We start from the raw sequence: 17,970 nt of genomic DNA on the forward strand, positions 1-17,970 counted from the left end.
TTGCCCATGGTGGGTTATGACTGTAAAAGGCATGTTGAGGTGAGTTTAACAGGCGTCATTCATTCATTAGAAACATAGAAAATAGGTGCAGAAGTAGTCCATTCGGCCCTTCGAGCCTGCACCGCCATTCAGTATGATCATGGCTGATCATCCAACTCAGAACCCTGTACCTGCCTTCTCTCCATACCCCCTGATCCCTTTAGCCACAAAGGCCATATCTAACTCCCTCTTAAATATAGCTAATGAACTGACCTCAACTGTTTCCTGTGGCAGAGAATTCCACAGATTCACCACTCTCTGTGTGAAGAAGTTTTTCCTCATCTCGGTCCTAAAAGGCCTCCCCTTTATCCTCAAACTGTGACCCCTCATTCTGGACTTCCCCAACATCGGGAACAATCTTCCTGCATCTAGCCTGTCCAATCCCTTTAGAATTTTATACGTTTCAATCAGATCCCCCCTCAATCTTCTAAATTCCAGAGGGTATAAGCCTAGCCGATCCAGTCTTTCATCATACGAAAGTCCTGCTATCCCAGGAATCAATCTGGTGAACCTTCTTTGTACTCCCTCCATGGCAAGAATGTCTTTCCTCAGATTAGGGGACCAAAACTGCACACAATACTCCAGGTGTGGTCTCACTAAGGCCTTGTACAACTGCAGTAGTACCTCCCTGCTCCTGTAGCATAACTAATGTTATTTAAACTAGCTGGCTAACTGCTAAAGAGCTACTCTATTGATGCCCTATGTGACGAGGCCAAACTCCCTGTACACGTGCTTAAAGTTGTAATAGAATAAAAAAATGACTCCATAATAATCTATAAGTACATATTTTAATGTCACATTTTCTGCAGATACCCAGTTTACGGATTAGACAAAATCACTAAACAAAGTATTACATAAGACAATATAATAAGGATACACCTTATGCTTTTTTTTTAGGGACCATAACATATTAGGGCGGCTAATCGCAGGGAAGGCTGCTCAAGTATTTCACAGTTCTTTTCAGCAGAGCCACATCACAGTACAAGGAAAGTTTGCAAAAGAAATAGAAAAGTTATTTGCATTAACATTGAGATTGCCAACAAAATACTCAAGAAGGAATATGTGTATGTATGTATACATATATATGTGTATGTGTATGTGTGTAAATAGTTACTATATGTGTCAAATTACAGGCTGCAGTTTGCAGTGATAGTAGTTCAGAAGAAGTGTATCTACATGTTTTGTGAGCTGCCCTCACGATGTCACCGTGTATCGCCAGCACCACCTTGCCTGATGAACAATACAGGCATCCAAGAGTCTCCCAGATAGGTACGTGGATGTGTAGAGAATGGAGGGCCATACAATGCATTAGGTGGGGGATAAATCCTCCGGACCTGAGCAATTACTTCACGGGAGGTAGAAACCACTGATGAAAGTCCTGGAGAATGGAAAGAGGCGAATGTTTTTCCATTATTTGCAAGGACAAGCCGGGAACTACATGCAGGTCAGTCTGACATCAGTAGTGGGGAAGCTACTGGAGAGGATTCTGAGTCACGATGTACCAGCATTTGAATAGCGAATTAGGTGTCATAAGGGCTTTGTGCACAGGGAGTTGTGGTTGGAGAATCTCTTGAGTTTTTGAAGATGCAGGAGGGTAAAAAGGTAGATGTGATATTATATGGACCTTGGAGAAAGTGTCACATGGCAGCCTGGTCTGGAAGGTTAGGCCCCACTGTATCCAGGGTGAGCGAGTCAGCTGGATTCAAAGTTGTCTTGGTGGTAGGAAGCAGAGAGTTGTGCTTGAAGGTTGTTTCACAGAATGGAGGCTGGTGATTAGCGGTGAGCCGCAGGGGCCAGAGTTTGGAGCCTCGGCATTTGTTATTTGTATATTTGATTTACATATGATCAGCAAATGTTCTTGATAGCGAAGAAGATTGTCGCAGATTACAGGGGGACCGTGATCATTTCGGGAAGAGGGCCACAGCGTGGCAAATGTACTTCAATACAGTTAAGTGTGAGGCGGAGCATATTGGAAAGTCAAACCAGTGTAGAACTTATAACCATATAACAATTACAGCACAGAAACAGGCCATCTCGGTCCTTCTAGTCTGTGCCAAACTCTTACTCTCACCCTGTCCCACCAACCTGCACTCAGCCCATAACCCTCCATTCCTTTCCTGTCCATATAGCTATTGAATTTAACATTAAATGACAACATCGAACCTGCCTCAACCACTTTTGCTGGAAGCTCACTCCACAGAGCTACCACTCTCTGAGTAAACAAGTTCCCCGTCATGTTACCCCTAAACTTTTGCCCTTTAACTCTCAACTCATGTCCTCTTGTTTGAATCTCTCCCACTGTCAATGGAAAAGGCCTATCCACATCAACTCTATCTATCCCCCTCATAATTTTAAATACCTCTATCAAGTCTCCCCTCAACCTTCTACGCTCCAAAGAATAAAGACCCAACTTGTTCAACCTTTCTCTGTAACTTAGGAGATGAAACCCAGGTAACATTCTAGTAAATCTTCTCTGTACTCTCTCAATTTTTTTGACATCTTTCCTATAATTCGGTGACCAGAACTGTACACAATACTCTAAATTTGGCCTTACCAATGCCTTGTACAATTACAACATTATATACCAACTCCTATACTCAATGCTCTGATTTATAAAGGCCAGCATACCAAAAGCTTTCTTCACCACCCTATCAACATGAGATTCCACCTTCAGGGAACTATGCACCATTATTTCTCGATCCCTCTGTTCTACTGCATTCTTCAATGCTCTACTATTTACCATGTATGTCATATTTTGATTAGTCCAAACAAAATATAGCACCTCACATTTATGAACATTAAACTCCATCTGCGTTCTTTCAGCCCACTCTTCTAACTGGCCTAAATCAACTTACACTGTGAACGATCGGTCATTAGGGAGTGGAATGGACTGGAGAGATTTAGGGGTAAAGTGCACACACGGGTCATTGAAAGAGATATCACTGGTAGACAGGGTGATGCAGAACGTAACATGCTGGTCTTCATTAGTCAGGGGATTGAGTATATCAGTTCGGACATTATGATAGAGTTGTGTAAGTGACCGGAGGCCACAGTTGCTGATTTGTGTACAGCTCTCGTCACCGTTATAGGAAACGGGGTTAAACTGGGGAGAGTGCAGAAAAGATTTCCAATGATGTTTCCCGAACCTGAGGTTCTCAGTTACACAGAGAATTTGGCCAGACAATGTCCTTTGTCCTCTATTCCTTGGGATCAGAATTAGATTTATCAGTGTTATATGACATGGAAACTGTCGTTTAATTTTGATGGCCAAAATGCTGGAGGAACCCAGCAAGTCAGGCCACATTTAGCACCAGAGTCCTGACGAAGGGTCCCGGCCCGAAACGTCGACTGTACCTCTTCCTATAGATGCTGCCTGGCCTGCTGCGTTCACCAGCATTTTCTGTGTGTGTTGCTGGGAGCATTATGTCAGAGAGAGTGTGTAAAAGGGGCGGGCGGTTTAGACTACTGTTGCTGTGTTTGTGAGTCCGAACATATCGTAGGATTTCCCAGCGTCTGATAAACAAAATGAAAAAAAATTCTCTGTTACGGAATCGCCTCACTCTCCCACTCAGTCCTGAAGCTGGAATAAACCGCAAAGTTTTCGTTACTTTTAGTATTACAGTCCAAAAGCAGAGAACAGGTCACTGATCGGGAGAGAGATCGCGGGCAGCGCAATAATGAAACGGGTTAAAATAGAAAGAGCTGCCTTTAATCTTGAATAAACTTTATTTCCAGCGAACTTTGCGGCCTCAGTGACGGACAGGGGCCAGTCCGAGTCTCCGGAATGTCCGATTTTAATTGGAATTGGAGAGTTTTTGAGGAGAGAGAAACACAGAAAAATGAAGTCTCCGGGATCTGACAGGAGGATGTCTCCGCCCCGTCCGCTCGCTGCCTTTAAATTGCTCTGTGCCGCCGCCTTTCGCTTCATTTCTCATTCAGTCTGATTGTGAGAAGGATTTTCCAGAGTTGCCGACATGACCGAGACAGCACCCGCCGAAACGGCTCCTCCAGCCGCACCCGCCGCCGCAAAGAAGAGTCCCAAGAAGAAGGCGGCCGCCCGGAGCAAACCAGCCGGTCCCAAGCTGGGCGAACAAATCGATAAGATTGTGGCGGGTTGTCGCGATAGGAAGGGGATGTCCGCTGTGGCCATCATGAAGGCTTTGACCAGCAGTGGTGTCGATGTGGGGAAACGTCGCGCCCAGATCAGGATGTGCATCAGGAAGAGAGTGGAAAGCGGCTCCTTGGTTCAGACCAAGGGCGCAGGTCTTTCGGGATCCTTTAAATCCGGTCAAGGAAAAAGTGCCGTGAAAACAGTGAAGAAAGCGAACAAGCCATCGGTAAAGAAATCTTCCAGCAAGAAGTCTGGCGCCAAGAAACCAGCGGCTAAGCAAGCGGCAGCGAAGAAACCAGCAGCCAAGAAAGCGGCAGCGAAGAAACCTGCGGCCAAGAAAGCGGCAGCGAAGAAACCAGCGGCCAAGAAAGCGGCAGCGAAGAAACCTGCGGCCAAGAAAGCGGCAGCGAAGAAACCAGCGGCTAAGAATGCGGCAGCGAAGAAACCAGCGGCTAAGAAAGTCTCAGTGAAGAAATCAGCGGCCAAGAAAGCGGCGCCGAAGCCCAAGAAGACAGCAGTCAAAAAGTAAATGGAGAATACACCATTTGTGTGTGTTTGAACCCAACGGCTCTTCTCAGAGCCACCCACATCTCAGAAAAGAGCTGATCATGAATATTGTGATTCCCGCTGCGGGTCCGACTTAGTTTTCCGGGGGAACTTCTGCCATAAAACCCGATATTCCCGGTACTTCGCTGACATTCGGTGCCGCCGTGACGTCCCAGATTTGAAGTGAAACACTGAGTTTCACTCAGGGTGTGTGTGTGTGTGTGTGTGTGAGAGAGAGAGAGAGAGAGAGAGAGAGTGAGATTGAGAGACATGTGATGTAGGTGTAAACCCAGTCCCTTCTCCCATGCCGGGAGAGAGTGACTGAGACACTGACTCCAGCGGAGATTACGCGCCTCACACCCCAAAGCCCGATTCTGCTGAGTTGATTGGGAACTGCTGAAACCCATGTGAGAAGGGAGGGGGCGTCTTGAGAGAGGGATCTGTCTCTGGGGATGGACTGCAGGGGGAAGATATATGATAAACTACCCGGTGACATTGCCGACTGACCTTCATTCAGTTACCAGCCACAAAACTACGTAAGTTTATTCACACGAAACACCAACATCAAATATGTACAAGAGAGGGAAAGCAAATTAAAAAAAAAATAACCACTATTGCCTGGGATCACCACTCCAGGAAATCCCCCTCTGTTCCCAGCGCGACCACATGCTCCCACTGCAAGGACAGCCGGACATGTCCAAAGCAAACAAAACGGTAACAGCCGCAGCAGCTGTACATGGCATGTTAGTGGGAGAAATGAAGGGCCAGGTGAGACCCTGACGGGGAGGGAGCGCGTTCATCTCCTGTCCCTCGCTGAATCAACCAGGCGGCAGAGAACAGCTGATGATCGCGGTCAATCAGTACAAAACCGAACAACCCCATCAGGAGGGCAGATCGCCACTACAATAATACAATGATCAGCAAGCGACAGCCCTTTCCTTTGCTGTGGTAGTGGCTCTTAAAAGAGCCTTTTCTTGTGCTGGGTGTGGAGGCCGGGTTTAGGCGCGCTCCCCGCGAATGCGGCGGGCCAACTGGATGTCCTTGGGCATGATGGTGACTCGCTTGGCGTGGATGGCGCACAGGTTAGTGTCCTCAAACAGCCCGACCAGGTAAGCCTCGCTAGCCTCCTGCAGGGCCATGACGGCCGAGCTCTGGAAGCGCAGATCGGTTTTGAAGTCCTGAGCGATCTCCCGCACCAGGCGCTGGAAGGGAAGTTTGCGGATGAGCAGCTCGGTGGATTTCTGGTAGCGCCGGATCTCCCGCAGAGCCACGGTGCCGGGCCGGTAGCGATGAGGCTTCTTCACTCCGCCGGTGGCTGGAGCGCTCTTCCGCGCCGCTTTGGTTGCTAACTGTTTACGAGGAGCTTTCCCTCCGGTCGATTTACGCGCTGTCTGCTTGGTGCGGGCCATTCTCCTTCAGAACCGAGAACACAGGCTGAAATACAGGAACAAGATAGACGAAACGGGTTCAGGGACGTGACTATATAATATTTGAGAAGGACTGTCCCATCGCCTCTGATTGGCTCGTCTTCAGGTGTCTATTAAAGGATCTAGTTTCTGCGATTGGTTGACTCATTTCATGCAGGCTGATGGCGAATAACAATTAAGGGCCAAATGAGAAGCTCTTAACTGGCGGTCGGAGGTCATCCAATCAGAATGCAATGTGATTAGCGCGGGATACAGTTCAAATCGCCCGCCAATTTCAGAGCAGCCAGCAACTGCCTGATTATTTTTATTTGCAATTAATTCTATCACGGATTATACAATTTCACTTTTATTTAATATCTAAACCCCTCAGTTAAGATTTAAATGCATAATTATGGAATCGTTTCTCTAAACGAGTGAACTTATTTCTGTCCGAGACGGATAAAAGGATTAAGATCGACCTTAATGAATTCAGAGATTTTATTGTAATCACGGACTGGAAAGGCAGGTTCGCAGGTTGGTTTCAAGAGGAACCGATTAATCTGTTGCAAATGTAACTCAGGTGAATGTATCGATAAAAAATAATCAAAATTTTGTGTGTGGATACGGCTCCGTCCGTGAGGCGGTGGGTGGCTCTTAAAAGAGCCTTTGTTTCGTGCTCGGGAGGAAGTGGGAGTTTTTCAGCCGCCGAAGCCATAGAGAGTGCGGCCCTGGCGTTTCAGAGCGTACACCACATCCATGGCAGTCACCGTCTTGCGCTTGGCGTGTTCAGTGTAGGTGACCGCATCCCGGATCACATTCTCCAGGAAAACCTTCAGCACCCCGCGGGTCTCCTCGTAGATCAGACCCGAGATCCGCTTGACGCCGCCACGGCGAGCCAGACGGCGGATGGCCGGTTTGGTGATGCCCTGGATGTTATCACGGAGCACTTTACGGTGCCGCTTGGCTCCACCTTTGCCCAGTCCTTTGCCTCCTTTCCCTCTGCCAGACATGATGGTGCTTCACTCAGGTCGCTGCTCACTGACAAACTGCCTGCTGCTGTCTCCTTTTATACACAGCGCCCCGACCTGCCCGAGAAACGCGCAGAGAAACAGAGGCGGGGAGGGGAGGAGACAGAGTCAGAGTGACGGACAGAGCCGAGAGCGGCCTCTCATCGTCCAGCTCCGCCTTCACTTTACCACAACCGCCAATTTCCAACGATTCATCCGACACTCAGCGCTCCAGCGAAAAACAAAACTCCCTCACACACCACGTACGTACTGAACGGTTTCTGGGTTTTTGCTGATTCTCCTGCTTTAAATTATAGGAAGTGCTTTTCCATTCTACAAATCCCCGAGGACCTCGGTCTGTCCCTCCCGGCTCCATGCCCAGTGCGAGCGCCCTCACACACAGCAGTTGGTGGGCGAGGGTGCAGTCACTTCCAGTGATGAGAGGATTGATTCATTAGAACATTTGTTCCTCTGAGTCCCCAGGGAAATGAAAGACCGGTCACATACAGGAACAGGATACATAACCAGATATATAGACCGCGCTTCTGGCGCCTTCGAAAGCCCAGGTAAAGGTGTGGCTGAGGAGCTGGTGTGAGGTGGGTGGGGGCTTCAGGTACAAGGATCATTGGACTCTCGAAATGAAGGGGAGACGGGTCCAAGGTGGAGGGGAGACAATATGTTTACGGGGAGATTCCCTCCAGCTGCACGGAAGGGTTTAAACGAGCAGGAACATACAATAGACAATAGGTGCAGGAGTAGGCCATTCGACCCGTCGAGCCAGCACCGCCATTCACTGTGATCATGGCTGATCATCCACCGTCAGTATCCAGTTCCTGCCTTACCCCCATAACCTTTGATTCCGCTATTGTTAAGAACTCTATCCATCTCTTTCTTGAAAGCATCCAGACACTTGGCCTCCACCGCCTTCTGGGGCAGGCATTCCATATATCCACCACTCAACTCCGGTCTAAATGGCCTACCCCTTATTCTTAAACTGTGGCCTCTGGTTCTGGACTCACCCATCAGCAGGAACATGCTTCCTGCCTCCAGCGTGTCCAATCCCTTAATAATCTTATATGTTTCAATAAGATCCCCTTTCAGCGTTCTAAATTCCAGAGTATACAAGCCCAGTCGCTCCAATCTTTCAACATCGCCATCCCGAGAATTAACCTTGTGAACCTACGCTGCACTCCCTCAATAGCAAGAATGTCCTTCCTCAAATTTGGAGACCAAATCTGCACACAATATTCCAGGTGTGGTCTCACCAGGACCCTGTACAATTGCAGAAGGACCTCTTTGCTCTTATACTCAATTCCCCTTGTTATGAAGGCCAGCATGCCATTAGCTTTCTTCACTGCCTGCTGTACTTGCATGCTTGCTTTCAGTGACTGATGTACAAGAACACCTCGATCTCGTTGTACTTCCCCTTTTCCTAACTTGACTCCATTTAGATAATAATCTGCCTTCCTGTTCTTACCACCAAAGTGGATAACCTCACATTTATCCACATTAAACTGCATCTGCCATGCATCTGCCCACTCAACCAGCCTGTCCAAGTCACCCTGCATTCTCATAACATCCTCCTCACATTTCACACTGCCACCCAGCTTTGTGCCATCGGCAAATTTGCTAATGTTACTTATAATTCCCTCATCTAAATCATTAATATAGATTGTAAACAGCTGCGGTCCCATCACTGAACCCTGCGGTAACCCACTGGTCACTGCCTGTCATTCCGAAAGGGACCCGTTAATCGCCACTCTTTGTTTTCTGTCAGCCAGCCAATTTTCAATCCACGTCAGTACTCTGCCCCCAATGCCACATGCCCTAATTTTGCCCACTAATCTCCTTTGTGGGACTTTATGAAAGGCTTTCTGAAAGTCCAGGTACACTGCATCCACTGGATCTCCCTTGTCCATTTTCATAGATACATCCTCAAAAAATTCCAGAAGATTAGTCACACACGATTTCCCCTTTGTATGTCCATGCTGACTCGGACCGATCCTGTTACTGCTATCCAGATGTGTCGTAATTTCATCTTTTATAATTGACTCCAGCATCTTTCCCACCACAGACGTCAGGCTAACTGGTCTATAATTCCCTGTTTTCTCTCTTCTTCCCTTCTTGAAGATAGGGACAACATTAGCCACCCTCCAATCCACAGGAACTGATCCTGAATCTATAGAACATTGGAAAATGATTACCAATGCATCCACGATTTCTAAAGCCACCTCCTTAAGTACCCTGGGATGCAGACCATCAGGTCCCGGGGACTTATCAGCCTTCAGACCCAACAGTCTATCCAACAATATTTCCTGCCTGATATAAATTTCCTTCATTTCATCCATTACCCTAGGTCCTTTGGCCACTATTATATCTGGGAGATTGTTTGTGTCTTCTCCAGTGAAGACAGATCCAAAGTACCTGTTCAACTCGTCTGCCATTTCCTTGTTCCCCATAATAAATTCACCCGTTTCTGTCTTCAAGGGCCCAATTTTGGTCTTAACTATTTTTTTTTTCCTTTTCACATAGCTAAAGAAGCTTTTACTATCCTCCTTTATAATCTTGGCTAGTTTATCTTCGTACCTCATTTTTTCTCCGCGTATTGCCTTTTTAGTTACCTTCTGTTGCTCTTTAAAAGTTTCCCAATCCTCCAGCTTCCCACTCATCTTTGCTATGTTATACTTCTCTTTTATTTTTATACTGTCCATTACTTCCCTTGTCAGCCACGGCCTCCCTTTACTCCCTTTAGGATCTTCCTTCCTCTTCAGAATGAACTGATCCTGCACCTTCCGCATTATTCCCAGAAACACTGCCATTGCTTTTCCACTGTCATCCCTGCTAGGATATTGTTCCACTGAACTTTGGCCAGCTCCTCCTTCACAGCACCATAGTTCTGTTTGTTCAATTGTAATACTGACACATCTCCCCCATTTCACGTACATCTGCTCTCACTCCATCCTCCCACCACCCCACTAGGAATAGGGTTCCCCTGGTGCTCACCTACCACCCCACCAGCCTCCGGGTCCAACATATTATTCTCCGTAACTTCCGCCACCTCCAATGGGATCCCAACACTAAGCACATCTTTCCCTCCCCCCACCCTGTATTCCACAGGGATCGCTCCCTACATGACTCCCTTGTCCATTCGTCACCCCCATCCCTCCCAACTGATCTCCCTCCTGGCACTTATCCGTGTAAGCGGAACAAGTGCTACACATGCCCTTACACTTCCTTCCTTACCACCATTCAGGGCCCCAAGCAGTCCTTCCAGGTGAGGCAACACTTCACCTGTGAGTCGGCTGGGGTGATATACTGCGTCCGGTGCTCCCGATGTGGCCTTTTGTATATTGGCGAGACCAAACACAGACTGGGAGATGCTTTGCTGAACACCTACGCTCTGTCCGCCAGAGAAAGCAGGATCTCCCAGTGGCCACACGTTTTAATTCCACATCCCATTCCCATTCTGACATGTCTATCCACGGCCTCCTCTACTTTAAAGATGAAGCCACACTCAGGTTAGAGGAACAACACCTTATATTCCGTCTGGGTAGCCTCCAACCTGATGGCATGAACATCGACTTCTCTAACTTCCGCTAATGCCCCACCTCCCCCTCGTACCCTATCTGTTACTTATTTTTATACACACATTCTTTCTCTCTCTCCCCTTTTTCTCACTCTGTCACTCTAAATATACCCCTTGCCCATCCTCTAGGTACCCCCCCCCCACACCCTCCATGTCTTTCTTCCCGGACCTCCTGTCCCATGATCCTTTCGTATCCCTTTTGCCTATCACCTGTCCAGCTCTTGGCTCCATCCCTCCCCCTCCTGTCTTCTCCTATCATTTTGGATCTCCCCCTCCCCCTCCAACTTTCAAATTCCTTACTCACTCTTCCTTCAGTTAGTCCTGACGAAGGGTCTCGGCCTGAAACATCGACTGCACCTCTTCCTAGAGATGCTGCCTGGCCTGCTGCGTTCACTAGCAACTTTTATGTTTGTTGCTTGAATTTCCTGCATCTGCAGAATTCCTGTTGCTAGAGAGTACCCCAGTTTCTGTCACACATAACAATAAGTACTCCTGTTTGAGTACTGTTGGGGGGGGTGAACAACCTTCCTGGGGAAACAACAGTGGCCACGCCTCTGGCACAGAGTCTGACCCTGTGGTTCAGAAGGGCAGGGAAAGGAAGAGGATGGCAGCAGTGATAGGGGACTCTATAGTTAGGTGGTTGGACAAGCGATTCTGTCGACACAGGTAAGAAACACGGATGGTAGTTTGCTTCCCAGGTGCCAGGGTGTGGGAAGTTTCTGATCACATCCACGATACCCTGAAGTAGGTAGGAGAACAGCCAGAGGTTGTGGGACATATTGGTACCAATGACATATGTAGAAAAAGGGAGGAGGTCCATGAAAACAGACTGCAGGGAGTTCGGAAGGAAGTTGAGCAGCAGGACCTCACAGGTAATCTCGGGAGTACAGGAATAGAATGAGGTGGAGGATAAATGCCTGGCTGGGGGATTGGAGCAGGGGTCAGGGATTCAGATTTCTGGATCTTTGGGACCTCTTTTGGGGCAGGTGTGACCTGTACAAACAGGACAAATTGCACTTGAATCCCAAGGGGACCAATATCCTGGCGGGGAGGTTTACTGAGGCTGTTGGAGAGAGTTTAAACTAGCACTGTAGGGGGTAGGAACTGAACTGAAGTGATGGAGGAAAGGGAGGTTGGCACTCAGATAGAGAAAGCTTGGAAAAGGAGAATAGGCAGGTGATAGACAAGGGACGCGCTTAGACCGATGGTTTGAGATGTGTCTATTTTAACGCAAGGAGTATTATGAAAAATGCGGATGAGCTTAAAGCATGGATCAGCACTTGGAGCTATGATGTTGTGGCCATTACGGAGACTTGGATGTTGCAGGGGCAAGAATAGCTACTTCAAGTGCCAGGCTTTAGTTGTTTCAGAAAGGACAGGGAAGGAGGCAAAAGAGGTATGGGCGTGACACTGTTGATCAGGGATAGTATCATGGCTGCAGAAATGGAAGAAGTGAGGGAGGGGTTGTCTACAGAGTCTCTGTGGGTGGAAGTTAGGAATAGGAAGGGGTCAATAAGTCTACAGGGTGTTTTTTATCGACCACCCAATAGTAACAGTGACATCGAGGAGCAGGTAGGGAGACAGATTCTGCAAAGATGTAACAATAACAGGGTTGTTGTGGTGGGAGATTTTAATTTGCCTAAATATTGAATGGCATCTCCCTAGAGTGAGGAGTTTAGATGGGGTTGAGTTTGTTTGGTGTGTTCAGGAAGGTTTCTTGACACAATATGTAGATAACCCTACAAGAGGAGAGACTTGTATTTGATCTGGTATTGAGAAATGAACCTGGTCAGGTGTCAGGTCTCTCAGTGGGAGAGCATTTTGGACATAGTGATCACAATTCTATCTCCTTTACCATAGTATAAGGGAGGGATAGGAACAGACAAGTTAGGGAAATGTTTAATCGGAGTAAGGAGAAATATGAGGCTATTCAGGCAAACTTGGAAGCATAAGTTGGAAACAGATGTTCCCAGGGAAATGTATGGAAGAAATGTAGCATATCCTCAGGGGATATTTGTGTGGGGTTCTGCATAGGTACATTCCAATGAGACAGGGAAAGGACGGAAGGGTACAGGAACCGTGGTGTACAAAGGCAGTTGTAAATCCAGTCAAGAAGATAGAAGAGCTTACGAAAGGTTCAAAAAACGAGGTAATGATATGAATCTAGGAGATTAAAAGGCTAGCAGGAAGAAGCTTAAGAATGAAATTAGGAGAGCCAGAAGATGCCATGTGAAGGCCTTGGCAGACAGGAATACGGAAAACCCTAAAGCATTCTACAAGTATGTGAAGAGCAAGAGGATAAGACGTGAGAGAGAATGGGACCAATCAAGTGTGACAGTGCAACAGTGTGTATGGAACCGAAGGAGATAGCAGAGGTACTTAATGAATACTTTGCTTCAGTATTCACTATGGAAAAGGATCTTGGTGATTGTAGGGATGACTTGCAGGTGACTGAAAAGCTTGAGCATATAGATATTAAGGATGTACTGGAGCTTTTGGAAAGCATCAAGTTGGATAAGTTACTGGGACCGGACGGAATGTACCCTGGCTATTGCTGGAAGTGAGGGAGGAGATTGCTGAGCCCATGGCGAGGATCTTTGCATCATCAATAACAACGGGAGAGGTTCCGGAGGATTGGAGGGTTGCGGAGGTTGTTCCCTTATTCAAGAAAGGGAGTAGAGATAGCCCAGGAAATTACAGACCAGTGAGTCTTACTTCAGTGGTTGGTAAGTTGATGGAGAACATCCTGAGAGGCAGGATTTATGAACATTTGGAGAGGCATAATACGATTAGGAATAGTCAGCTTGGCTTTGACAAAGGCAGGTCGTGCCTTACGAGCCTGATTAAGTTTTTTGAGGATTTCATTAAACACATTGATGAAGGTAGAGCCCAAGATATAATGTATATGGATTTCAGCAAGGCATGTGATAAGCTACCCCATGCAAGACTTATTGAGAAAGTAAGGAGGCATGGGATCTAAGGAGACATTCCTTTGTGGATCCAGAAACAGGCTTGCCCACAGAAGGCAAAGAGTGGTTGTAGATGGGTCATATTCTGCATGGCAGTTTGTGACCACTGGTGTGCCTCAGAGATCTGTTCTCGGATCCCCTACTCTTCATGATGTTTATAAATGACCTGGATGAGGAAGTGGAGGAATGGGTTAGTAAATTTGCTGGTAAAACCAAGGTTGGATGTGTTGTGGATAGTGTGGAGTACTGTCAGAAGTTATAGCGGGACATTGGTAGGATGCAAAACTGGGCTGAGAAGTAGAAGATGGAGTTCAACCCATGTAAGTGTGAGGTGGTTCAGTTTGGTAGGTCAAATATGATGTCAGAATATAGCATTAATGTTAAGACACTTGGCAGTGTGGAGGATCAGAGGGATCTTGGGGTCCAAGCCCATAAGACACTCAAAGCTGCTACGCAGGTTGACTCTGGTTAAGAAGGCATATGGTGCATTGGCCTTCATCAACCATGGGATTGAGCTTAAGAGCCGAGAGGTAATGTGGCAGATATGCAGGTCCCTGGTCAGACCCCACCTGGAGTACTGTGCTCAATCCTGGTCGCCTCACTACAGGAAGGAGTGGTAACCATGGAAAGGGTGCAGAGGAGATTTACAAGGATGTTGCCTGGATTGGGGAGCATGCCTTATGAGAATAGGATGAGTGAACTCGGCCTTTTCTCCTTGGAGTGACGGAGGATGAGAGGTGACCTGATAGGTGTGTACAAGATAATGACAGTTGTTGATCATGTGGATAATGAGAGGCTTTTCCTCAAGGCTGAAATGGCTAGCATGAGAGGGCATAGTTTTAAGGTGCCTGGAAGAAGGTGCAGAAGAGATTTTTTTTTTTTTTTTTTTACGCAGAGAGTGGTGAGTGCGATGACTTGGCTTCTGGCGGCGGTGGTCGAGGTGGAAACAATAGGGTCTTTTAAGAGACTCCTGGATGGATCCATGGAGCTTAGAAAAATAGAGGTCTATGGGTAAGCCGAGGTAATCTAAGGTAAGGACATGATCGGCACAGCTTTGTGGGCTGAAGGGCCTGTATTGTGCTGTAGGTTTTTTATGTTTCTATGGGCAGGGCAGCCTCATTTCAGTGGTAGAGAAGCTACTGGGGAGGATATTGAGGTACAGGATTTATGCACATTTGGAAAGGCATGGCCTGCTTAGGGACAATCAGCATGGTTTTGTGTGGCACATCACACTTGACGAAGTTGCTTGAGGTTTGTGAGGTGGTGATATAGACAATAAGGTATAGGGGTAGAATTAGACCATTTGTCCCATCGAGTCTGCTCCGACATTTCATTGTGGCTGATCCAATTGTCCTCTCGGCCCCAATCTCCTGCCTTCTCCATGTGTCCCTTCATGCCCTGACCAATCAAGAATCTACCAACCTCTACATATAAATATACATGAAGTCTTGGATCAATAGCTGCCTTTGGCAATGAATTCCACAGATTCACCACTCTGTGGCTCAAGAAATTCCTCATCTCCACATTCTACAAGGATCCTCCTCTATTCTGAGCCTGTGTCCTCTGGTCTTAGATACTCCCATCCTCTGTACATGCAATTTATCAAGGCCTTTCACCATTTGATATTCTAGTGAATACAGGCCCAGAGGCACTAAACACTCTTCATATGACAAGCTGTTTAATCCTGGAATCAATTTTGAGAACGTCCTTTGAAACCCATCCAGTTTCAGCCCATCCTTCCTAAGATAAAGGGCCCAAAACTGCTCACAATACTCCAAGTGAGACCACACCAGTACTTTATAAATTCTCAATATTATTATGATTAGCACGTATATGGTGGGCCAAGGGGCAGGTTGCCATCTATTCCAGATTGCGTTTTGACAAATATGTTTGATCTACCAGGTATTGCAGGGACATGGTTACAGGGACTGGGACTGGGAACTCAACCTTCCATCATGTTTCATGTTCCACACGGAATCGGCAAAATGGAAAGGAGAAGAGTGGATTTGTTCATAATGTGCTGGTGAGGGGGTGGATACAGTGCCTATAGTATTTAGTCTCACTGGATGTTTTCATGTTTTATTGTTTTACAACATTGAATCATAGTGGATTTAATTTAAAACACTGATCATCAGAGAAGACACTGTGGTGTCCAAATGAAAAGATCTTTAAAAAGGGATCTAATTTAATTACAAATATAAAACACAAAATAATTGACGGATAAGTATTCACCTCCTTCAAGTCAGTAATTAGTTGATGCACCTTTGGCAATAATCATAGTAGACTCTGTGTGGATAGGTCTCTATCAGCTTTGCACACCTGGAAACTGCGATTTTTCCCCTTCTTCACAAAACTGCTGAAGATCTGTCAGAGTGCATGCAGTTTGTGCACAAACTGTCCATTTCAAGTCCAGCCACAATTAGATTGAGGTCTGGACCCTGACTTGGCCACTGCAGGACATTAACTTTGTTTTAAGGCGTTCCTGTGTAGCTTTGGTTTTGTGTTTGTGGTCACTGGCTTCCGTCAAACTTAGTGTTCAGTTTGATGGTCAAAAAGGGCAATTTTGTTTATATCAGACCATAGAAACTTCTTCCAGCTGACTTCAGGGTCTGTCACTTCTGGCAAATTCCAGGCAAGGCTTCATGAGAGCATTTTTCAGTGGCTTTCGCTTCACCCCTCTCCCAAAAAGCTGCAACTGTTGAAGCACCTGGGCAACAGTTGTTGTGTGCACAGTCTCTCCCATCTCAGCCACTGCAGCTTGTAACTCCTCCAGAGTTGTCACAGGTCACTTGGAGCCTCTCTCACTGGTCCCCTTCTTGCACGGTCACTCAGTTTTTGAGGATGGCCTGATCTTGGCAGATTTACAGCTGTGCCACATTCCTCCCATTTCTGGATGAGTGACATAACTGTACTCCAAGGGTATTTAGTGACTTGAATCCATCTCCTGACATGTGTTTTTCCAAAGCATTTTTGCAGAGCTGCTTGGAGTGTTAATTTGTCTTCATGGTGTAGTTTCTCCCAGGATACTGACTCACCAGTAGTTGGACCTTCCAGAAACAGACATATTTTTACTACAATCAATTGAAACACCTTGACTACACATGGTGATCTCCATTAAACTGATTATGTAACTCCTAAAACCAAGTGGCTGCACCAGTGATGATTTGGTGTGTCATATTAAAAGGGGTGAATACTTATACAGGCAATTGTTTTATGTTTTTATATCTGTAATTAATTTAGAGATCTGTTTTCACTTTGACACAAATGAGTTTTTTTTTACCGTTGCTCAGTATAAAAAAAAGCCAAATTCAACCAAAGTGATTCAATGTTGTGAAACAATAAAAGACGAAAACTTCCAAGGGGCGTGAATACTTTTCATCGGCACTTTACATGTAGCGACAGTCATGGTGAAAGGGGGAGGGAAAGAAGACACGGGGAGGAGTGGTCTCAAGATCCTCAGGTGTTCCTCCTGATGGGATAAAACACAAAGAGGGGAAATATCAAAGAGAGATGAGAATGGAACTGTGATTGTCATGAGAGATTTAATCAGAAGCAGATTAGGGTAGCGCTGCATCGAGTATCTTTGCTCTGTGAGCTGCTACAACCACGATCTGCTGGTGACAACCCATTCCAATTGAGTTTCCGATTCACATATCGACATATCGGTCCCTTACAGCTGTTTTAACCGGTGGTGGGGTAATAATGGGACAAGCTCCCACTTCCAATTAAATGCCGCCAACGGTGTGTGCCTCAGATTGTCTCTGTCAACCAAGTCCAGCTCCTGGCTTTTACATATGGCTTAGCTATGACATCCGACAAACTGTTTCTAGTGACAGGGGAAGATGCAAATGGGTTTACTGCCATCATATAACCAACCGCTATGGGCAGATGAGGCTCCTCAGCCATACTTGGCAGATCCAGTGGAAGAAAAATTCTGATCTCAAACCTCCACTGGGCTGTGGCTAGACCCATTCATGGGAAGACTTCGGGAGTAAACCCTGAGGAACAATCCGGAGCTGGATTCCCTGTCGGTCCTGTGTTCAATGCAGACTGGCAATCCTGCAACACCGCTGGTGCCTGACTGCATCGGTCTCTGCCGTTGCTTTGCATTCATCAGCTGTGTGGAGAGCAGGGGCCCCTGCATGGGCAACTGCTTGCTTTACATACCTTACTTCCCTGACTTGCATACTGACTTTGACACTAGGGTGCAATATCCATGGTCGATCCTGACCTGCAGAGGGCCATCACCAACATGTCCGTACACAGCCTCCTCTCCCGCTACAGTGAGGCCAAGTACAGGTTGGAT

General features: G+C 46.7%; 2 protein-coding genes, 1 long non-coding RNA gene and 1 pseudogene across 3 annotated transcripts in view; 1 reads left to right on the plus strand and 3 right to left on the minus strand.

Annotated features, from left to right (window-relative positions):
- The window catches only part of LOC140188998 (uncharacterized), a 516,848-nt gene that overhangs the window by 84,694 nt on the left and 414,184 nt on the right, over nt 1-17,970 (minus strand). The window lies entirely within an intron of this gene.
- On the plus strand, nt 3,994-4,679 carry LOC140188987 (histone H1-like). Its single transcript, XM_072245648.1, has one exon. The coding sequence runs from the start codon at nt 4,014-4,016 to the stop codon at nt 4,677-4,679; it is 666 nt and encodes a 221-aa protein (XP_072101749.1). The 5' UTR covers nt 3,994-4,013.
- LOC140188893 (histone H3-like) lies at nt 5,695-6,271 on the minus strand (annotated as a pseudogene).
- Nucleotides 6,701-7,112, minus strand: LOC140189323 (histone H4). The gene has a single exon (XM_072246039.1). The coding sequence runs from the start codon at nt 7,110-7,112 to the stop codon at nt 6,801-6,803; it is 312 nt and encodes a 103-aa protein (XP_072102140.1). The 3' UTR covers nt 6,701-6,800.

The sequence above is a fragment of the Mobula birostris genome, chromosome 28, assembly GCF_030028105.1.
Source record: "Mobula birostris isolate sMobBir1 chromosome 28, sMobBir1.hap1, whole genome shotgun sequence".
NCBI classification, from domain to species: Eukaryota; Metazoa; Chordata; class Chondrichthyes; order Myliobatiformes; family Myliobatidae; genus Mobula; species Mobula birostris.

Excerpts from the sequence above, each read along its gene's own strand:
- LOC140188987 (XM_072245648.1), top strand. The coding sequence starts at position 4,014 with ATGACCGAGACAGCACCCGCCGAAACGGCTCCTCCAGCCGCACCCGCC.
- LOC140189323 (XM_072246039.1), bottom strand. The coding sequence starts at position 7,112 with ATGTCTGGCAGAGGGAAAGGAGGCAAAGGACTGGGCAAAGGTGGAGCC.